General features: G+C 55.0%; 1 protein-coding gene across 5 annotated transcripts in view; it reads right to left on the reverse strand.

Annotated features, from left to right (window-relative positions):
- COL27A1 (collagen type XXVII alpha 1 chain) overlaps positions 1-22,755 on the reverse strand; it is a 147,689-nt gene that overhangs the window by 44,174 nt on the left and 80,760 nt on the right. For 4 of the 5 annotated variants that reach the window (XM_070459243.1, XM_070459240.1, XM_070459241.1 and 1 more), the window contains 12 exons: positions 22,665-22,718; positions 20,495-20,539; positions 19,078-19,131; positions 17,173-17,217; positions 11,902-11,955; positions 11,186-11,239; positions 10,897-10,950; positions 7,016-7,069; positions 1,306-1,359; positions 726-770; positions 598-642; positions 259-312 (listed from right to left, as the gene is read on the reverse strand). In XM_070459243.1, the coding sequence (XP_070315344.1) occupies positions 259-312; positions 598-642; positions 726-770; positions 1,306-1,359; positions 7,016-7,069; positions 10,897-10,950; positions 11,186-11,239; positions 11,902-11,955; positions 17,173-17,217; positions 19,078-19,131; positions 20,495-20,539; positions 22,665-22,718 (612 nt within the window). The remainder of the gene's footprint in view (positions 1-258; positions 313-597; positions 643-725; positions 771-1,305; positions 1,360-7,015; positions 7,070-10,896; positions 10,951-11,185; positions 11,240-11,901; positions 11,956-17,172; positions 17,218-19,077; positions 19,132-20,494; positions 20,540-22,664; positions 22,719-22,755) is intronic. The other variant, XM_070459242.1, reaches the window with a different exon arrangement.

Raw genomic sequence — 22,755 nt, forward strand, 5'->3', positions numbered from 1 at the left:
ATCTTACTGGCAAGAAAACCGAGGCTGGAAGGCAAGGGAGCTAGACCCAATCTAGAGCCCCGAACCTCCCCAGCCAGTGTTCTCTCCCTGACCCGAGGCCTATCCTTGCGGGTGGTAGAATCCCGCACTGCCCCTCTCTAACCTCTCTCCTGGTCTCATCACAGAACAACACCCCTGCCCCCACCCGGCAGGTGAGGACGCCGCTGAGACCAGCTGGCCAGGGCCAAAGATGCAAAGAGCGAGGGAACGGGCACTTACCGGTTCTCCTGGGAGGCCCTTGGCGCCTGGGGGACCGGAGGGACCCGGGAGGCCCTGCAGGGACAAAGCAAGCTGACCTCAGTCCCTCCCTGGCCTCCTGCGCCCTGCCTGGCCCCTGGGTCTCAGTCAAGCTGTCGTATCGAATGAGGGTCCTGCCACGTGACAGACGGGAGCCCGAGTCCCAGAGGGGAACAGACAGGCTGGAGGGTCTTCAGGGCAGGAGTGGGCAGCTAGAACCTCCAGGATTTCCAGAGGAGGATGAGAAAGGTGGCCAACGGGGCAGTTCCCTCCCCGCCCAGTCCCACAGAGAGACGTGCACGAGCCGGCGGTGCTACTTACAGGAAAGCCTCGCGTGCCCAAGTGGCCCCGCTCGCCAGCCACGCCCTGGAAACACACGCGGGCTGTTAGAAGCGCATATCACGGAACAGGGAGCGGGGAGAGGGGCTGGCAGCTCTGGCCTCACATACCTGCTGCCCGGGCTGGCCCAGTCTGCCCTGTGGTCCTGGCGGGCCCTGCAGGAAGCCAAGCATGAACGGGGGAGTGGGTGCTGTGGAGGACCCCTCCCCGAGAAGGGACCCTTGCTTCCATGGGAGACGGAAGGAGCCCCGGGGCTCACCGCATACACGCCCCTCCCCAGTGTGCAGGGGCGCAAACTCGGGGGAGGCTGGCCAGTGGCCAGGAGCTCTGCGCCGAAAACAAAGGACCCCTGCATCCCTATGGGGCTGGAAGCTGTCTCAGAAATCAGGGACCCTGGAAGGGCTTGGGGAGTCAGGGGCCAGGCCCAATTCCGCCTCGCTCTCTCTCATCCTTGCCTCCTCTGTCGCTCTGAGTCTGATGGCTCATTCTCCCTTCTCTGCCCCCACGCAGGGGGCATGCCAGCCCCAGGGAGGGTGGCCAGATGAGCTCTCAGGAGCATGTCCTGCAGCCTCTCGGGGATGCCCTGCTGTCCCCAAGGGGCCTGTTACAGAGGAGGCTGGGAGCCTGGATTCCTGACCCAGCACCCTGGGTCAGGAGAAGAGAGGAAGTGTCGGCCACAGGGGTCAGTACCTTCAGGCCCTTGGACCCCTGCTCCCCAGCTGGTCCGTCCGGTCCTCGGGGTCCCTGGAATAGGAAAAAGGGACTAGCACAGTGGACAGCAGGGGTCTCCCTTGGGCTGGGAACCAGGGGGGCGGGGCTGCCCAGAGCCTTGAGTTTTGCCCTGCACAAGCTCCACCTCCCTGCCTCCCACACACTCCCCACCCTCAGGTGGGTCAGCCACGGCAATGTGCCTGCTAACACGGCTCTGCGGAGGGCTTGGCAAAGGTGGACGCAGTCAGAGGCCCTACCGTTCTGGAGTGAGCCTGGTGGTGGTATATTTAAAACCTGTTTAAAGAAACCTTGGAGGGGGAGGAGGGTGGAGGTCAGCCAGCCAACCCATTTCACAGATTCAGAAACTGAGGGCAGAGCCAAGAGACATGTGGCCACGTCCCGGCAGCCAGGTCTTCAGACTCCATCACCTGCTCTTCGCAGAGCACATGTGGGCTTGAAGCAGCTTGTGGACCACAGTCCTTGGGGGAACCTGACAGAGGAGGCCCTGGGGAGGGTCTCCACATGGTCTGATGTGTGGAGCTGCCCCCTCTCCAGCCAGATGAGCAGCTACTCTGGTCCAGCTCACATGAGGAGGGGCAGGCACAGGGCAGCTGTGGCGGGAGACTTGGGCTCAAGTCTGACCCTTGAGACCGGATGTCTGGCCCTTTGAGAACTGGGAGGCCCCTGGGGCAGGCAGACTCTCTCCTTCCCCCTCACTGCACAGATGGGAACACTGAGGCCCTGCAAAGGAGGAAATTCGTTTATGGTACCTGGAGAAGGCAATGGCACCCCACTCCAGGACTCTCGCCTGGAAAACCCCATGGACAGAGGAGCCTAGTGGGCTGCAGTCCATGGGGTCGCGAAGAGTCGGACACGACTGAAAGACTTCACTTTCACTTTCCACTTTCATGCACTGGAGAAGGAAATGGCAACCCACTCCAGTGTTCTTGCCTGGAGAATCCCAGGGACGGGGGAGCCTGGTGGGCTGCCGTCTGTGGGGTCACACAGAGTCGGACACGACTGAAGCGACTTAGCAGCAGCAGCATATAAGCAGCTGGTATTCCCTGCAGGGTCCTGTGGGCCCCATAGGAACACAGATGAGGGTGCCCTGGGGTCCCCCATTGAGAACAGTGTAGTGTTTGTTCTATAGAGGGCCAGAAAGGCTGTGCTGGGTGTTGGGAAGACAAGGAGGAGGAGGCTGTGCAGGAGGCTGACCCACCCTAGCCTGGGAGTGTGGGGACCAGCCACATAAGGGGCCAGGGAAGCATCTCAGGGGAGGGGATATGAGGGATGAGAAAACAGAAAACCGAGAAATCATTTAAATATTGGACAAGGATATTTTCAATTAATAATGGAACCAGAAAAAGTTATGATTCCTCTTATCAGCCACCTGGGGCTCCCCATGTTTCAACCCCACGTTGCAGCCTTAAATAGTGCTCACTGATGCAATCAACCTGGGCCAGGAGAACACGGGGCTGGGAGTCTTTGCTCCTGGGGTCTCAGGCCTCTGCCCAGAACTACCAGGGGTCTGGCAGTGGGCACTGTGCTGCTTAGGAAATGCTGTGTCTAGGGGAAAGTGACAGCTCCTGATTGAGCCTCAGTTATACCATCTCTGAAATGGGAATAAGAAATCGCTCCCTCAACGCGGGAAGTAATACACACGGGCAGCTCAGCACCTGGCATATAGTTAAGTTCTCAGAAGATCTGATTTTGCCAAAGGGAGGCTGCAGGCTCCCTAGGTGCAGGGGCACAGAGCACTGGATGTCCTGGGGAATCTGGATTCAGGTCCCTCCTTAGTATAGGCAGCTTATATCAGACTGAGAATGTTCATGGGTTCAAGATGATGTTTGATTAGAGGGTGTGGGTGCAAGTCCTGGGGTTTCTGCTGGCTTGCTGCGTGACCCCAGGAAGCCCCTTCCTTTCTCTGGGCCTCGGTCTCAGGTGGATATTGTCAGACCACCTGTTGGACTTAATACCCCTGATTCATAGACAGGGGCCTGGTAGAGATGGAGATAGATGGAGATGCGGGGCATCCCAGGTGATGAGAGTCGGGTCAGAGGCTGAGCTGATGGCAGGTCTCTGGGTCCTCCTGAGAGATGGCTGCTGAGCCCCGGCCTCTGTCTCTACCTGAGCATAAATCTTCCTGGAAAGGGACAGCTCTAGGAACAGAGCGGAGGCCCAGAGGTGTTGATGGCTTGGCCTGAATCACACAGCACCCTCTTTACTCTGGGAATCAAAGTCTCTCTGTGAGAAAAGTCGTGAGATCTATAACAATAATAGCATCAACAGCAGCAGCAGCAATCATAGTGAAAGCTATTTTTCTCATTTGACATATAAGCAAATAGCCTGTGGTGGCCCTGATAGTAGATGGAGGAACCAGCATGTGACTCTTAAGTCAGCTAGATGACCATTTTTTCCCACCATTACCGGTCTCTACTTATCAGTGAGGGAGTAAGTTCCCCATCACAGGGGGTATGCGAGTCAGGGCCAGGGCACAGTGTCCCAGGAGATAATATCTAAAATCCCTCTTACCTGGGAGGCACTGCTATCCTCTGGGAGCACCTGGGGTTGGCTGGGGGAAACAGGACCAACCTTTCTTGTCTGGGGAGAGGAGAAAGCAGAGGGGCCCCAGCCACCCCCCTCCCCAGTTCCCCTGTGCAGAGAGAGGCAAGCCTAACCCTGCTCTGGGCCTCTCTGCTGCTCGTCCTATGTCCTGCGGCTGCCCCAAACCTGCCCCTTCCTTCCCCAGGGGAACACTAAACACAGGAGGCAGGTCCGGGTTTCAGAGCCACAAATTGGTTCCCGTGTAGCCACTTCCCAGGAAGAGGTTCGCAGTCACAGCTGGGGCTGCCTCCCAGCCAGACTGGGTTTCTAGCTTGGCGGGAAGGAGCCCCAGGGGACAGAAAATCCAGCCAATCACAGTTCTAGTGAATAAGGGATGAAAAGGGAGTGAACATGTGCCCAGCACTCGCTCCCAGCACTCGCTACGCACCGCTGCCCTTCCAGGTGCTTACCATGGGAGGTGCTGGCAAAGTAAGTCTATCCCCACGGCCATCCAAAGAGGTCGGTTCTGCTGCTGACCCCTTTTTATAGAGAAAAAACTGGGGCTTCAGGGAGAGTAAGTCAGCTGTCCAAGGTCAGAGGCGAGGAGGAGCTGGGATTCGAGGCCAGATCTGCTGAGCTCTCAGCCCCACTCACACAACCAGAGCTTGGTGCAGGACGTTTGGACATTGTCTCCTGCAGTATCCTGCCCCAGGCTCTCGCTGCATACTCCTTGAGACAGGAAGTTCATCCTCACACTGATGAACAGTGACCGGTTAGTAGTGGGAAAAAATTGGGCATTTGGCTGACCTGAGTTCAAATTCTGGCTCCTTACAACTTCCACCTAATGTCAACCACTGAGCCTTATAGACAAACTGGTGTGAGGGACTTCCCTGGTGGTCCAGTGGCTAAGACCCCGAGGTCCCAACGCAGGGGGCCCAGGTTTGATCCCTGGTTGGGGAACTAGATCCTACAAGCCACAGCTAAAGATCCTGCATGCCTCAAAAAAAAAAGACCTGCATCTGGCAAAAAATGCCACACTAAGACCCAGCGCAGCCAAATAAATGGGGGTGGGGGGGTGGCAAGGGGGGAAAGAAGCTGGCGTGAGATCTCAGAGCTGGTCACTGGAAAGCCTGAGATGTGCCCCTATGTGACCCCAGAGCCCCCACTCTTTGTGGCCCATGGACCCAGACCCTGATCAGCAGCTCTACCAAGATCTGAGGGTCTGAGGCCCCATCCTGGCCCTGGACTTGACCTCTTAGTGCTCATTCTTCCCCAGGCAGGGGGGTAGGAGAGTCAGAGGGTGGGGGAGACAGGGGGTGGGTAGCGGGGCCCATCCTACACACGGGTAGAGAAGCAGGCAGGGCCTTGCAGACGTCCAAGCTCATTTCCCAGAGTGTATTTGGGGAAACTGAGGCCCAGAGGACAGAAAGGGCTTGCCAGGGTCACAGGGCAAGCCAGGAGCTACACAGGGAGCTGGTCCAGACTTGAGCTCTTTAACTGGCTCAGCGGGCACCTCTCCAGTCCCCGCCCGCCCTCAGGAACCATGTTATCTACAAAGTGGCCAAACGTGGCCTGTCAGGTAGGGGACCCAGGGCACGGGGTCCCACAGGTTTTGCATTTCCACCAAACCCAGCCGGGGGAGGGGCTCATGTTCCTGAAGTTCCCCTTCCAGCCCTGGAGATTCTCTGTTCGGGAACGTGGATTTTCTCAAGGAGGAGATACCTTCTTCAAGCCACCACTGGGAAAGACGGTCAGACGGCTGCGGGGAGCTCAGTGAGCTGACGGGGGCCTTAGCCTATGCATCTGGCAGGTTGTGGGGGGCAGCGCAGCTCCCCCTCCTGCTAACCTGGCATCCTGGGGCAGGAGAGGATGTGCAGAGGGCCAAGGTGGAACCTGGCTGCCAACAGGCCTCAGCCACTGGCAGAGACCAGGATATGGGAGAGGGAGAGGCCCCGCCGGGTCCGAGGAATGCCTCTAAATCTCACCTCTCGCAGGCCGACTGCTCAGACCATCTGGTTCAGGGGAAATTGTTCAACTACTTGAAATTCAGCCAAGGAGAGAAGAACTGTCTCAGATCCCCTATATGAGCCTGAACGCAGGCCTGGGCTGCCTGCTCCACCCGTGCCATCCTGTTTCCTTTTCACAAAGCTGCTGTCCTGGCACCTGAATGTCCACTGGGGGCAGGAAACTGCTCCATCAGCCCTCCCTGCCTCCAGAAGACTCAGATTCCCTGGGTTCAAAACACAGTTCTGCCACTTTCTAGCTGTGCAACCTAAGGCAAGTGACTCATCCTCTCTGTGCCTTACTTTCCTTTTCTGTACGATGATAATTAAGAATAGCACCTATTCTTACTTATAGGGTAGTGTTGATGATTAGCTGAGTCAAGGCATGTGATCGATAGTGTTCGGCACAGAGTAAGTATTAGTGATCACCTCTGGCTCCCATGTTCAGGCCAGCCCTGTGTAAAACATTCTGTGGCTCCCCACTACCCTTGAAGCACTGCCCATAGGTCTAGCTGCGGTGTTTGAGGCCCACTTGGTTTGATACCTACTGATTCTTGGTTTCACGTCTCTCCCTGGCTCCTCTGTTGAATGGGGATTCCTAAACATGCCACTCCAGCTCACCCTAGTGCTTCCTCTCTGTCTGGAACCTGGCATCCATTCAAGCATCTGCCTCTGCTTGAAGGGTTCCCTGGTACCCTGGCCAGGTGAGATGCCTCCTCCGGGCTCCCAGTCTGCCATCAATGTGGTAACGACCCTGTACTGTCTGTTTGGCCTGGAGGGAGCCACAAAGCCAAGCAGGTGTCCTGCGGGTGCTATTCTCTGGATATCTTCAGAACCGCTAACAATGGCTGGCCCCTAGGAGGTGCCTAGTTGCAGGCAAACGAATGCATGAACAAACACAAGAACAGGCAAAGCACTGGCCACAGAGCCCCTCTGTGCCCACTGGGTGGCAAGGCCTGGTGCTCAGAAGTGGGCTGCGAAAGATGAGTGGGGTTCCCACAGCCAGCAGGAGCCCGGAACCCTGGCTGGTGCTCTGCAAGTCACAGATCTCAGGTCTGGGGTGGCGGGGGAAGGATCAGGAGGGGTCTCTCCAAGCAGGTGGCCCCTGCCAGCATCTGCCCCAGGGGCTGGGCCCCACTTACCCGGCGTCCCTTTGCTCCCCGCATGCCCGGTGGGCCTCGAGATCCTGGAGGACCCTGTGGGAAGAGAAAGAGTCTGGAGAAGCCCCCTTTTCAGAAGCAAGTGCAACACTGAAGAATCTGCCTGCAATGCAGGAGACTTGGGTTCAATCCCTGGGTCGGGAAGATTCCCCTGGAGAAGGGAATGGCAACCTACTCTAGCGTTCTTGCCTGGAGAATCCCATGGACAGAGGAGCCTGGGTGGGCTACAGTCCACGGGGTCACAAAGAGTCGGACACAACTGAGTGAGTAACACTGAGGGGCAACACGGAAGGCTGGGCTTGCAACCTCAGGCGCTGCTCGGGAGCGGCCCCTCCTGAGCCCAGCAATTCCAGAAAGAAACACTACGCACTTAGCCCGGTGGGAAGGAAGGTCTGTCGCGCCCACCTTCCCCGCCTCCACCCCCAGAGAATCAGCCAAGGAGCTGCCACCTTGAGCAGGAGTCAGTGCCTGGGAATCCGGTAGCCGGAGAAGGCATCCTGGATGGATGAGCCACTTCCTTCTTTATCTCAAAATCAACAACCAGAAGCTAGGAAGACATTCCTGACCAAAGCCTCCTCCAACGCCCACTTCACTCTTTCTCTCTCCATCAGTCAGAAGAATATGGGGGGCCCCACGTCCTGTTTCCGACCCTGACCTCGAATACTACCTGAAAGCATCCAGAAGGCTCTGAAGAGGACAGAAAGAGCCAGAGGGCAAGGGGCAAGAGAGGGCAGAGCCAGACCAGGGCCCTGCGGTGAGGGTGGGTGAACGGGATGCAGGCATGGGGTGGGGAGGGGAGAGGCTGAGCAGAGAAGAGGGGGTTGGGGAGGCATAAAGGAGGGAGCAGGGTCTGGCCCAGGGAGGAGGCCCGGGTTATCGCGGCTTGATGAAGGGATGACAAGAAGAGACAGGGAGGGAGGAAAAGAAAACACATAGCTGGCCTTGTTCCTGGAATTCCCAGCACCTGGCCCAGAGCAGGCCGATGACAAGGATTTTGGGAAGGATGGGAGAGGACAGGACAGGAAGGGAGGGATGGAAGGTGAAGAGAGGAAGCAGGCCGCCTCGCTGCCTGGTTCCTCCCCGCCCCCAGCCCCTCCGAGGTTCCAGGCCCAGCTGCACATGTCAGGCTGTCAGGCTGCCTCTTCACCCCATGCAGGCCGAGGACCCCTCCAACAGCTGAAAGAGCCTCCCAGCTCAAGCGGCAATTCTCAGGCTGGGCGTGCTCCCTTTCCAAGAAGAGGTGGCCTCATCCCCCCTCTGAATACCAGGGAGAGGCCCAGCTCAGTTTGGGGCCTCAGGAAAAACTCTTCTTTCTGCTCTCTCTTTCCCAGGCCTCAAGGGGTGCAGACCCTCCAACTGCTCAAGAGCCAAGGTGAGGGGCTGGATTCCAACCTGACCCCTTGTCAGCACAGCAAGCAGGGTGTGGACCCAGGCTTGGCCCCATAAAAAGAGAGACTGGACTTCTGGATGATGAAGAACATGAAGACTGGGTGAGAACCACAGACCATTTTATAGAGGGATCGCAGACTGCAAAAGGCATGCAATTGCATCACTGGGAAACTGCAGGAGCCAAGTCTTAACTCAGAGGTCGTAGGGTGCTTAAAAGAGCAGACTGATCCACCAGAGAACTAGGTTCAAATCCTGACTCTGCCACTTACTAATTGTGTGGCCTTTCGCAAGTGGCTTACCCTCTCTGGGCCTCAGTTTCATCATCTATAAAATGGGTATAAGGAGAGTCTTTGCCTCCTAGAGTTGCTAGGAAGATGAAATGACTTGGAGGTCCTCAGTAAAGGGTCACTGTCAGCTCTCTCAAAGGGGGAAGAGGTCAGAAACGGAGGGACCCAGGGCCTGACTGCTCCCCCTCCAAATAATGAAGACAGTAACCCTGGCTGACTTCAGTGGGCTGTAGGAGAACATGGATGTTACAGAGATTGGAAAAGTGAAAAATGTCAATCAGATATGAACAGTGTTATCAGAAATGTCAGTTTCATAGTAATAGCCTTACTAATAATAGTAGAAATTATCATATCTAACAAATAGGGATAGTAATTATTATTGTTCCCATTCATTAAGCACTTGCTATATGCAGGTAGTTTGCTAAACATTACATCATGCATGGTATTTATGTCTCACAACAGTCTCATCATGAAGGTGGTATTATGCCGACTCACAGATGGGGAAACTGAGGCTCAGAGATGCTATAAATGTTGCCAACAATCACACAGCTAACAAAGAGGGAGCCAGGATTTGACTCAAAGTGTCTGATTCTAAAGCTTTCTGGACCTCCATGCCATCCTGCTTCCCCAGGGGCACTGGGGGCAGCTGGATGTCCAAAGAGACCCAAGTGTCCATCCCCACTGGAAGGCCAGTGGCAACCTTGGGATGTGAAGGCAGCAACTCACTGTCTGACCTTGCTAAGTCAGAGGCAACCCACTGAACAGATGGAAGCACTGAGGAAATGGGATGGGGCGGGGTCAGAGAGCCCTGGAGGCCTGCTGCTTCCTTCTACGTACTGGCCTGAAGGCTCTGCTGTTTTCTCATCTCCACCTGGCCTTCTTTTTTGTCCCATCAATTCTTTTCAGACTTTCCTCCTCCCATTGGACAGATGGGCAGACTGAGGCTCAGGGAGGTCCAGGCCCAGCAACACAGCTGGGACTTGATGATACAGCCCCAGCATCCTTGCTCTCTGACTTTGGCCCTGCCCTGAGCACCTCCCACACTCCTGAACTCCAAGCACACCCTCTCCAGGAGCATCTGCTGGGCCTGGTCCTCAGGCCCTCTGAGCACTGGGAAGGAAGGTGGTTCAGCAACTTTCAGGCTGGATGGGCTAGGACCCTCAGGTGAATGCCTCAGTCTGCTGACCAGTCTCTCCAGGCCCAGGCCAGATGTAACTTTTTTCCTCCTTCTCACAAACAGGGGGAAACCATGCCATCAAGAGCCCAGAGCACTGGCTTTTGATCCTAGCTCTGCACCGTGAGCTTTCCCCCTCATCAAAAGGATTGTGGGGGACTTTCCTGGTGGTCTGGTGGCTGCCAGTGCAGGGAGCCCGGGTTCAATCCCTGGTCAGGAAACTAGATCCCACATGCTGCAACCAAGAGTGTGCATGCTGCAACTAAAGATCCCACAGCCTACAACTAAGACTTGGCAGGGCCAAATTAAAAAACAAAAAAGTTATAGAGGACTGAGGGGGCCACCTGCAGGCTGGAACCTCCATCTCTAGATGATGCTTATGTATCCAGGTTTCCTGCACCTGGGCTAGTGCTCGGTATTCCTCCTCAGCAGCCAGCACTGCCTCTCCCACCCCTTGCTGCTTCGGGAGCCTTAAGAACATCCCTGACACTTCAGTCATCATGAGAAGCCCAGAACCCCTGCACCCTTGGGCCCTCCGCCCATTTGCCCCAGCATTTCCCATCTCTTCCCCTGCCTTCTCCAAAGCAGTGGTCACTTATCTACCGCCGTCTCGTCCCCCATGCCAGAAGATGAGCTCCTCAAGGGCAGCGACAGCTTTCTGCCCTGTTGACGGCACTTCGGGGAATGGACATGTGACACGGTATTTCCCGAGTGAATGAAGAGAGCAACAGCAATGCTAATGGCCATGATACTCCCTTGCAATGACTATCCCCAGGTAATGAACATTAGCCGCCTGGTTTCATTTCACCTACTTGCTCGCACTATCATGACCAAGATTATTTTATCTATCTTTTCAGATAAGCACAGTTCAGGCACACATAAGTTCAACGATCTGCTCTGGCAATATAGCGGGAAGCTGGGATCTGACCCAGGTCTGCCTGGCGTTGAGACCTAGACTCCACCGTGACTCAACAGTGAAGTCTGAGCTCAGCGAATGCGAAGGCTTTGCTTACCAGAGGTCCAGGCTCTCCAGGGCTTCCCACCACACCTGGGGTTCCAGGATGGCCCTGCCAAGAAAGAGATGAACAAGGAGGAATCAGTTCTGGAAGGTTTCTCTTCCATCTGCAGTCCTGCCTCGGCCAGCTCAGCTCCAGCCCAGGTCTATGCAGGCAGCAGCCAGGCCCCCAGGAGGAAGGGCTGGTCATTCTGAAGGCCTGGGGTACCCAAAGGCAGGCAGATGACAGCAGAGTTGTCACCGTGGCTGGGACAGAAGAGGGCAAGGGGATGCAGACTGCTCCTTACCATCGACCCCTTGGGTCCGGGCGCGCCTGGGGGTCCCATCATGCCCCGGTCACCCTGTGATGGAGACAGCAATTCAGGGAGGTCACGGCAGTGGGGCGGCTCTGTGGGGACAGGTGCAGATATGCCCTCCGGGGACTAGAGAGGGACAAAGACTTGTCCAAGATCTACGGCCACATCACCCGGAGTGGCGATGGGGGAAAGGGGATTCCAGTCATCAGAAGCCAAGATGCCCAGCAAAGTGTGGCCATGGGCACTTAATGTGGTTCGAATCCCAGCTCTGCCACTTTCCATCCAGGTGACCTTGAGCAAGTCACCTCCCCCACTGGAGCCTTGGTTGTCTGGTCTGTAAAACACACCTGCTGGCATTCATAAGGCAACTTAAAGAATTGGGATGCTTTTTTAAAAGGTAAATCTCTGCCTCCCCCTGTTGCCTGCCCCACGCAGTGTCAGCTTGCAGCCGTGAGCAGCCCAGACCACGGGGATGACTCTCACAGACATCTGGCTGCACTTTGGGGTGCTGGGCAGAGGGCAGGGTAGAAGCCCCAGGAAAAGCTGGGACAGGTGACAATGGTTCTCTGAGGGTCTGGAAGGCCAGGGAAAGGATGAAAGGCCAGGGAGAGAGGTCTGAAATCCGCAGGGCAGCTGGCCCCTTCAGCTTTTTAACATTTTAAAACACAAGCTCTATTTGCTTAAATATTCCCGCCAACGTGACTTACCTTTTCTCCCATGATTCCTGGCTCCCCGACCAGACCAATGAATCCCAGAAGTCCCTAGAAGAAACATGGACAAAAGCAAGAGAAAGAAGGAAGCAACGTGAATTCAGGGATGCGCTGAGTTTCAAAGGCAACTGGCCCAAGTCTCTCTTGCACTGGAGCCGTCTGCCCGTGTCTCCTGCCCCATGCCCGGTGATCCAGCTGGCATGGGGCTGCCACCAAGAAGAGAGCTGTCTCTGTGGGCACCGTCCTGACTTCCTTCACTCCACCAGATGGTTCTGATTTCGGAGCCAAGCGGTGGGGCTGCTGCCAGCAACCCTGGGAGCACCACACATTCTTTCCTCGCCAGAAGCTGGGAGGCGGCCACGTTTGGGGAGGGGGTGGGATGGGGGAGTCGGCAGCGGGGGAGCAGGTCCTTAAGTGGTGCTGGGAAGAGTGGTGCTTGTGAGAAATCTGTCCCCATCTTTCGGGGTTCTGGGGTTGTTTCAGAGAGAAACAAACCTGCTGGCTGGAAGAGAAACACGCTGCCAGTCTCTGCCAAAAGACCTGATTGGAATCTGGGAAGTGGAGGCCCTTTTACTGTCTTGTGAAAGGCTTCCTCTCATTTCTGAAAGGGCACACACACGCTTTAGTTCCTGTTGCTCTTTTTAACTTCACTGGGTGATAACTGGCCCCTGTGCTCCAAGGTGGCTGTACGCTTCGCTCACTGCCCTGAGCAGGCAACTCCCTCACGCTTAGCAAGGATGAAGGGCTTAGTTAGAGGAGGGAGTCAGACAATTCTCAGTCCAGACCCCACTCTCTTCAGGAAAATTCCAGCAGATGGAGGTCTAGTGTGGTACAAGGGTCGCAAAAGTTGTTTTGGAAGATCCCAGGTTTGCAGCCAAGAGTTTCTGGGAGAAACAGTGAAAACTCACGGATGAGTGGATTGGTCCCATAAGATCTGCTCCCTGTCCCCAAACCATATCCAGAAAAAAATGAGACCTTGAACCTGATCAGAAGCAGATCGGAAGTTGTTCACTAGGGCAGTGAAGCTGGCCCAGCAACTAGAGGGAAGAAAATGCACCGGATTCCAAAGGGCCTTTTCTGCAGGGCTCAGAAACAGTCTTAAAGTGTCAGGTCAGACCAGGACTATGTGTGTCCTGCAACTGCAGCCTAGAATGCAACGCTGGTCTGTGTGGCCCCGAAGCCCACGCACCTGTCACCCCAACGCACGTAGCCATGATCAGGTCACAGGTCTCCCTGGTACTCCAACCCCATCCCCATATGGTGGGAGGGCCTGGTTCCCTGGGTTCAGAGGCCTTTCAGGGTTGAAGTATGAGATCAGAGGGATGAGGTTCAAGGTATGAGATCATAGCTAATAAGTCAGAGAAAATGACCAAGTGTTTGTCTTTTGCAACAACCTACTTTAAAAATTAATTAGATCATGTTCAAGGTGATAGGGGGGTCCCCTAGTGACTCAGACAGTAAAGAATCAGCCTGCAATGCAGGAGACATGGGTTTGATCCCTGGGTCAAGACGATCCCCTGGAGAAGGGAATGGCAACCCACTCCAGTATTCTCGCCTGGAGAATTCCATGGACAGAGGAGACTGGTGGGCTACAGTCCATGGGGCCGCAAAGAGTCAGACACGACTGAGCAACCAACACTCTCACCTACTTTCAAGGTGATAGCAATATTAATGACAACAGCTGTCACTTATGACGGGCCGAGCCCTGTAACTGACACTTTATCTGTCATCACCATTCAGTCTTTAGGCTTGTGGACCTGGGGCAAAGTGCAGAGTGAGAGAACTTACGAGAAAGGATTTACCCTTCCTCCTGGGGTTGTTCTGAGTATTGGTGATAATGCATGGCACATGTAGGCACTCTATAAAAGGTACTTCCCTCCTATCCTATTCTAATTTATTTTAAAAGGCCACGGGGTTAAGACAGAGGCCTGAGCTCCCCACAAGGGAGCAGTCAGACATTTAGAGGACACTGAGGAAAGGGAATAAAAACCACTCTGTTAAAAAGCCCTGGCCCGACCGGCCCAGAGAAACAGAAATTTCATAGCTACTTTAAATTTATGAGTTGTTGGGTCCTGAAAGGCAGGCAGGTCATAAACTTCAAATAAGAAGCAAAAAAAAAAAAAAAAAATCCTAATGAATAAGGGCCATACAGCAAGTGCCCCTATTCCCTGCCTCCACCCCAGAACAGTCCCCCCTCCCCACAGGGAGCACTGTTCCAGAACATCCTGGCACCCTGTCCCACGGATGGAGCGGAGGCTGGTCCAGGGAAGCCTGCCCCCGAGGCCCAGGGCTTCCACCTGGCGGGGCTGGTGGAGCAGCAGTCTCGCCAGCTGTGGGCACAGCTGGCGCCTCTTGGCTGGCGTGGGGAAGGGGGCGGCATTGTCACCTACAGCAGACACTGCCTGGGTGGGATCCGAGTCCCCTGAGCTGGAGAGCAAGCTGGCCTGTCCTCACACAGCCTACAACTCCCTGCTGTCGACTATGGGAGTTTTTCTCCCTCCCTCCCTGCTCTCATGACCTTCTGCTGGGTGCTGGAGATGCAACTGGGAACCAAACAGTCATGGATGCTCTGCTGGGCTAGACATCTCAGGCTTGGGTGTTGAGATGCCCGGCTTCACCCTGGACAGAGCTTCTTAAAGGCAAGGCCCATGATTTGTAAGTATCTTTGTGTGCCCAGCACCTAGGACAGGGCCCTGCAGGCTGGCTGCACTCTGTTAAAGAAACCGCAAGGACTCAGAAGGTCAAGGGTTTTTTAGTGTCTTCGGGGCAGGTCATGGGAATCCAGCAGGCCTGAGCATCAGCCTGGGCTCTGACAGTGACAGCACTGCCTGGAAGATCATGGTCTAAGTACTTCTCAGAGTCTTGGTTTCCTCGTTTGGAAAATGGGGATAGTAGTACGTACTGTCATAGGACTGCTAGAGAACTCGGGATGGTATGGAAAGTGTTTGGCACACAGCCTGGTCCCTAACAGGCGCCTGATAAACGGAGCAGATACTGTGACTATAAGGGGGTCCTTCCACTCTTCCCAGGAATCCTCTGATTCTGCCTTGAATGGGAAAGGCCTGCTCCTTCCCACACGGGGAAGGGGCTGAGGGAACAGCAGGCACGGCTCCAGCCCTGCCTCACAACTCAGAAAGGTCTCTGTCTTCCCTGCTCAGCTGACGGGGCAGCTAGCTGAGGTCTCTACCGAACAAGTGTGCCTGCGGTCGCCCCAGGCCAGGTTCCCACTCCTCCTGCCCATTCCTTTGCTTACTTGGTCTAAGTTAAACCTGTGTGTGTGTGTGTGTTCTTGCTTAGTCACTCAGTCAAGTCCGACTCTTTGTGATCCTTTGGACCGTAGCCCTCCAGGCTCCTCTGTCCATGGATTCTCCAAGAATACTGGAGTGGGCTGCCATTTCCTCCTCCAGGGGATCTTTGCCACCCAGGGAGACAGCCCTCTTCTCCTGTATCTCCTGTATTGCAGGTGGATTCTTTACCCACTGAGCCATTCCCCTCCCTAAATCCCAGACTTGTCAATGTGGTTGAGGATCCAGGAGTTCTCAATCTGGGGTCCCTGTAAAGCTCCATGGATGCATTTCCGGGGTCCATGAACTTGAATGGGAAAAACTACAACTGTCATCTTCACCAGCCTCTAGCTGAAATTGAGCACTTCTCTCAAACATGAGTTTGAGGCATGCAGGCAACAAATCTACAGCATCGGTAATGGTCACAGATCTTTACATGTCACACTACAGTCACTGCGGCAGAGAGTTCAAAAGGTATCAGTAAGGCCGGTCACCACTTCAAAATTGAGGTCATTATTGAACCTGCCATTAGATCTCATTATTCAAGGCAAGAATAAAGAACCATATCTTTGAGGAGACCACAATTTAGCATAGTCTCACATCTGTATTTCAACATTATCCATTTCCTTTGTAGTCTTATGTTTTGAATTTTGTGCATTTAAAGAAGCTCTCTATTCTGAGATGGTTAGATAGCATCACCGGCTCAATGGACATGCATTTGAGCAAACTCCGGTAGAGAGTGAAGGATAGGGGAGCCTGGCGCGCTGCAGTCCACACAGTTGCAGAGTCGAACACAACTCAGTGACTTAACAACAAATTCTGAGAAGGGGTCTGTGATCTTCTCCAGCCTGCCAAAGGGGTCTAAGGCACAAAATAAAAGGTTAGGACTCCAGGATAGAGGGATTTCAAAGGAGGCTTTGTGCACTGCCATCCTAGGATTCCAAGTATCTATTTCCCAAGGGCCCTACCATGAGCATAACTATGAAATTAAATTTGCTGAACGTATTGCCTTTTTTTTCCAATCAGGAAATACATCCAGGCCGCGGCAGCCCTTCCAAACTCCCGGGCTTCCCACAGAATGTGCTCGAATGACACTGGAAAGGTTTCAAAAATCCAATCCTCCCCCTGCTTTAATTCCTTTCTTCCCCCCAACAGATGTTGCAGGCCTGGTGAGGAAGCTCCTCGTGTGCGTGACTCTCACGGCATTGATGGCGTTTCTCGGCAGAGACAAATTCTTCTGGGTCCCCAGCATCATTCCCCTTCCAGCCCGAGGCAGCCCCTCGCTGGGTTCAGAGGATGGGGTCCTTCTTTAAAGGAGTGGACGAGGCTGCTACGTTCCGACCTGACCTACGAGCCCAGAGCTTACGCTTTCAGGAGGCGCCGCGCTGCAGGGGAGGGACTAAGGCCAGTCATCCACCCATCAGCGTCCAGAGCCAAGGGCCCTGGACCTCAACACTGAAGGTTATGTTTCTCCAACCTCCTTTTCAGTGATCATGTGCAACCTCCTCTCCTCTTCAGACCCTGGCCTGACTTCCCGCATAGCCAGAGCCACTGCGGTGAATTTCGTTTTCTTTATAAACTAGGGATGCCTGAACTAAGAGCCCCTGGCACGTGGCTCTAGTTCTCGGCTCTTCCGGCCCTCCCGTTATATCGAGCACGGGGGGTGACTGTGAAAGGGCTCTTCCACTTTGCACGTTCTGGGAGCAAAGTCACGTAATGTCTTTTGGGCGAATGCCCCAGAACATCTGCAGAGTCAGGCTGTGGGGAGCAACCATGGGGACTGAGATTCGTGACTTTTTCATGCAGTGACCTCACCTCCCCGAGAGCCAGAGTTTGTCCATGTCAGTGAAGCGGGGAGATGAGCCGTTTAGGGTTAGATAACCCTCACCCAACCACTCCAGCTGGGGTTGGGGATGAATGAGCTCCATACACGCGCTTCCCACAGCTAAGGGAGCCAGTAGGGTCCGAGACGGCGGTGACTCACCTGCTCGCCCACAGGCCCCGGCCTCCCAGGATCGCCTGGCTCGCCCTGCAGAGAAACAGAGGAGGGTCACTTGGGATGGGTGGCAGGAGGCTAGGCCTCCCGGGAGACACCTGGGTCGACTGGCCTCAGTCCCCTCTGGTGGGGATGAACCAAGAAACTCCACTGCAGTCTGGCCTTAGAAACTCCAAACAAATGGAAAGGATAAGGGACACTGGGACAAAACCTCCTCTGGCCCCAGAGATGATCCTAGTCATCATTCCCTTGGAGGGGCCCTGGGCCGGTTACCTGGCACGGGGTCTTTATCTCATCTGGGACCCCCATCAACCCACGGCATTCCGCGGGAGATGGAAACTGAAGCTCACAGAGGTGACGTGACCTGCCGAGGTCACACAGCGAACTGGAAGCAGGGCTAGAACTGGAACTTGGGTCTGACTGATGGAGATCCCCTGCTGCACCAGGATGAGCAGGGAGCCGGGGGATCAGGGCACTGGACTCCCAGAGCTCTGCCACCAGCTCACAAGTGACACGGAAGGGGATCTCTGCTCTGGGCTCGGCCCACTCACAAATAAGGAAAATCAAACTCATTTGCCTCCAAGCTCTCACAGGCGCTGTGTCCTGCGTCACCTCCGTTATGTCTGACTGTGACCCTACGGACGGTAGCCCACCAGGCTCCTCTGTCCATGGGATTCTCCAGGCAAGAGTACTGAAACGGGTTGCCGTTTCCTCCTGCAGGGATCGAGCCCTTGTCTCATGGCTCCTGCACTGACAGGCGGGCTCTTTACCACCAGCGCCCCCTGGGAAATCCCCGAGCCCTCATGCTAGGTGGCCATTCGAGGCCTTGTCTGGCGGCTTTATCCCACGCCGGGGTGACGCCTGCTCCTTCTGCAGCCACAGCCGCCCTGGCAAGCAGAACCGTGGGATCAATCTGCCCGGGGCCCTGTCACCGCTCCCACCACAGAAACCCAGCTGGTATCTGAGGGAGAAAGGCCCAGGCCTCAGAGGGCAGGACATGGGCTCGGACCGGCCGGGAGCTGGGCTCATAGTTGGGGTTCACAGCGATCCCAGCTCGAGACTCAGCCTCCCCTCCAGGTCTGCCCCGAGACCTCAGGCTCGAGACCCCCAGAGGAGGCAGACAGACACAGACTTGGGGGCCATTTCTCCTGAGAGGAGGGCACTTGGACAGCCTGGGGCCCCCAGGTCCACCCTAACCCTCTGTGTGTCTGTCCAGCTGTCAACCCAGCCCAGCGATCCCTGCCTGGGACGGCCAGGGAAATCCAGCCTTCAGACAGAGTCCCGGGAAAGGCATTAAGCTGCCCATGTGTTGAGGAACATAATCTCCTACTGGGGCCAATTCTTTTTCATTTTGATAACTTCAAAAAACCTGTTAATAAGTGAAATGCATATTTATGGTTGATGATGGGGAAAATATAGAAGTCCAGAGAGGAAAATGGAAATCTCCGATAATCCCACTACCCAGAGCTAACCCCCGTCCACGCTCCAGCCTTTGCTCTGAGCCTTCAGGAACGTGGTACAGCCAGCCCCAGCCACGGGCTCCTCCTGGACCATTCCACTATGTGACCTGCTTCCCACGCGCCCACCATCACCCCGCAACACACGGGCGTCTTCCCATCCTGTCAATGCCCCCAACACACCATCTTTTGTGGCTGCACTGTGCCCCGTGACTTAAAACACTAGTCCCCTGGTGGACACTGGGATTCTGTCCACGCTTTCCTGTTACTCACACACACTTTGTGATAAATGGGGACCATCTGGTCCCCTTTTCACAACAGGTCAGGGATTCAGGGGTCATCCCAGGGCCTCATCGGTTGGCTCCCCACCCCCGCTTCTCCTCCCCAGGTGTTCCCTCCTCCCCATTCTGGCCACATCACTTCCAGGTCCCCTCACCTTCAAGCCATCTGGGCCAGGTCTTCCAGGAAACCCCTTCCTGCCGGGCTGACCCTGCGACAGGAAGAAGTGAGTGAGAGAGGCCAGGAGGGGCAGGGACACAGAGCCCCGAGGTCACTGCCAGCTGCCAGGCTGCCAGCTGCCCTCGGGGAGTCAGGGAGAGTCTTCAGCTGTGTGACCTTGGGAAGCCTCCCCTCCCAGGCTGGTTTGTGTTTGTTAACGGGAATGATGAAAACTGCTTTCAAGGAGTGAGGAAAAGGAAGGGACTGGAACAGAAGATAAAGGACAAGGGGCGTGGTTTTATGCCAGTAGTTCTCAAACTGTGGTCCCGGGGCCCTCTGGGGGACCCCAAGACCCTTTCACAGGAAATTCACAAGGTCAAAACTATCTTCATAAGAATATTAAGATGTCATTTGCCCGTGTCACTCATTTTCATGAATGCAAGTGGAGTTTTCCAGAGACTACATGGCGCGTGGTTTTATCCACAGATGGAATGCAGAGGCAGGCTGGAGAATCCAGCTGACTCCTATTAAGCCAGACATTAAAGAGATTTGCAAAAAATGGTAAAACAATGCCACTCTTTTCATTAGATGATTTTTGTTTTGGAAAATATAGCTTTTTGGGGGGGTAACTATTATTTTTGTTAACATGAAATGAGTCGGTTGTTAATCTTGAACGAATTGTTAAAAGCATTTAAAATATCTTGGTTTTAGGTACTCATGTCGATAGATGTAACCCATGTAAAGAAAAGAATTCAGGGTCCTCAATTATTTCCAAGGATGTCAAAAGGTCCCAAGACCAAAAAAATCTACAAATTGCCAATTTATGCAATTGAGACTGATGGTGGCTGGGCATACACCTTCTTTCTGGAAGGCCACTTGAAGCAGTAGAGAGAAGTCTGATTCAGGTTCCAGGGAGGGTATCCTGACTTCCTGGCTGTGAGATTCTGGGCTAAGTTTTTTACTTTTTTAAAAAAAATTTTTTTTATGACTGAGATGGGTTTTAGTTATGATCTGCAGGCTTAAGTGAGTGCCCCTTGGCACCTTGGATCTCAGTTCCCTGACCAGGGAATGAACCCATATCCCCTCCATAAGGAGGCGGATTCTTAACTGCTGGATTACCAGGGATGTTCCCTGGGTTATGCTCTTTGAGCCTGAGGGCCTTGAACAATACTAAGAAAGGCAGTGCCTCTCTCAAGGGAGAATCGAATGAGTGACAGTGGATGCAAGGCCCCTGCACACAGTAGGTGCACAACAGCTTCTTGCCTCTTGCCTCTCTCCTCTGGGGTCTGTCCTCACCTTGGCAGGCCCAAGGCTCTCACAGACAGCTGCTCTCCAAAGCACCACCCAAACGACACCCGCCTGCACACAGCTGGCTTGCGGCAGCAAACCCCACCCCCCAGGCCAGCAACACTCACCTCCAAGCCAGGGGCCCCTGGTGGCCCCATGGGCCCCTCATCTCCCTAGGGTCAGGAGACACGAGAGAGGAGAAAAAGGACAAAGTCAATTCAGTGGGAGTCTTGGAGAACTTGACCTGTCAGGAGGGCAAGGGGTGGGCACAGGAGAGCCCTCCCTGAGTGAGCAATGGTAGACCTGGGCCCCCTGCCTGGCCCCACCCAGGGCACAGGCCTGGAGGCCAGACCACACGTGGGCTTCTGGGTGAACGGGGCTCCCCTGTGATGTGAATGTGGTCAGTCTGGGTTGGCAGAAGTGCCGGACAGGAAAGCCAAACCCTATCATATGCTGTTTGAGCAGAGCCCCAGACTGCAGCTTAAAGATACGGGCTCTGTTCCGAGCTCTGCCATTTACCCGGCGGCAGACGTTAGCCTCACCATGCCTCAGTCTCCCCGTCTGTAAAATGGTGCGGGGCAGAGAGGATCACCTTAAACACATGAGTACCACCCTGCTTGACCCTCCAAATTGTATGTAATTATTTTACATTGTTAGGTTAATCATGTTCCCATGAGTTAGAGTTAGTTGCTCAGTCATGTCCAACTCTTCACAACCCCATGGACTGTAGCTTGCCAGGCTCCTCTGTCCATGGGATTTCCCCGGCAAGAATACTGGAGTGGGTTGCCATTTCCTTCTCCAGGGGACCTTCCCAGCCCAGGGATTGAACCCATGTCTCCTGCATTGCAGGCAGATTCTTAACTGTCTGAGCTACCAGGGAAGCCCCATTATGACTTGGAAATGTAATTATCTTTTATGTTTTGTCTGGCTATTGATTGTGAAAACTGATAAACATCTTTTATTATTGCGATTACATTTAAAAAAACAAACAAACAAAACCCCACTGATGAGTAATCTGGATTCCTGGAGGACAGCCAGGATCTCTTATTCTTTTTTGACACCACGACCCCCAACATCACTCAGGATGGGGGTGCCCAGGGTCTAGTGGGTGTGTGGTTCAGGAAGGCAGGGAGAAGGGCCTGAGAGAGGGTAACAAATGAAGGAGTGAATGAATGGACGCGTGGACAGATGAATCACTGGGGATGTGAGCAAGTGGCAGGCATATTGAGGGTCTGCTTCAGTGGTGATGTTGTAATGTGAGCGTCAACGGGAGTACAGGCTGGTGCCATCTTTCCCTCGCACCCTCCTGCCCACTTCCCACCCATGGAGATGCCTCAGGCCCTCCTGCAGGCTCAGGGAGCTTCCAGACTGGCCCCTCTGGCATGCCAACCCTAACCAAGAGGCCCCCTTCAGAGCCCACTCCACCCCACCCCAGCTTCCAGGAAAGTAGCCCCACGTGGCAGCTCACAGGGCCAGTACTGGGACCCTGCCAGACCCAGAACCAGCCCGAGAAGGGATCCATGTCAGCCAGATGCCTGCCTGTGGTTGCGGTGAGTCGGGGCCTCCTGCGCCCTCCCCCAGGGCTGCGTCATGGGAGCTCTGGGGCCTGAGCCAAGGTGTGCAAGGGAGGGCCTTGCGCATGGGAAAAGCCTGGGGCCAGCCCATGGGGTAGCCAACAGCCCTCCAGCTGGTGCTCCAACAGGCCCGGGGAAATCATCAATCCCCTTCATCACGGATGAGTCAGTAAACAAATCTTCAGTCTGCCACTTACTAGCTGCACAAGTCATGTCATTCTCCCAGCAGGCCTCAGGCAGCCCCCAGGAGCCCAGAAGTTAAACAGCACAGGGTCCATGCCAGGAGCTTTGGGCTCAGCGGACTCGGGTTCGAATCCTGACGCTGCCTGCCACTAACCACAGGAACCTGATATAGTCTATCCCCTTGAGAGTCAGGACCTCCCCTGAGCTGACGATGTCCCCCTCCTATAGCAGCACCCCAATAAACTGGCTACAGGGAGAAGAAGCAGTGACAGTGGCTCCTAAAGACGAAACCCCAGGGCAGTGGCGTTGCTGTGATGGGAATGACCTGCCAGCCAGACCAGGGCAGACGAGAACCCTGGAAGGGTCACAAGGCAGAGCTATAAAGGATGACTTGGAGGGCAAGCCTGAGGTGGCCCTGGGCCCTGTGTCTCCTGACTGAGGGGCCCTGGAACTCAGCTAAGGTCTCCAGGACCCAGGGGAGAGCAAGCTAGGGGCTGGGGTGGCAGGGGGATGGGCAGGAGGCAGGGTCAGATAGTCTCACCTCGGGCCCCAGCTGCCCACGGGGTCCTGGTAGGCCTCGAGCTCCAGGCTTACCCTGGTGAGAGGGAAAGAGAGCGGGCTCAGAGGCAGCA

This window comes from Odocoileus virginianus, chromosome 31, assembly GCF_023699985.2.
Source record: "Odocoileus virginianus isolate 20LAN1187 ecotype Illinois chromosome 31, Ovbor_1.2, whole genome shotgun sequence".
Taxonomy (NCBI): domain Eukaryota; kingdom Metazoa; phylum Chordata; class Mammalia; order Artiodactyla; family Cervidae; genus Odocoileus; species Odocoileus virginianus.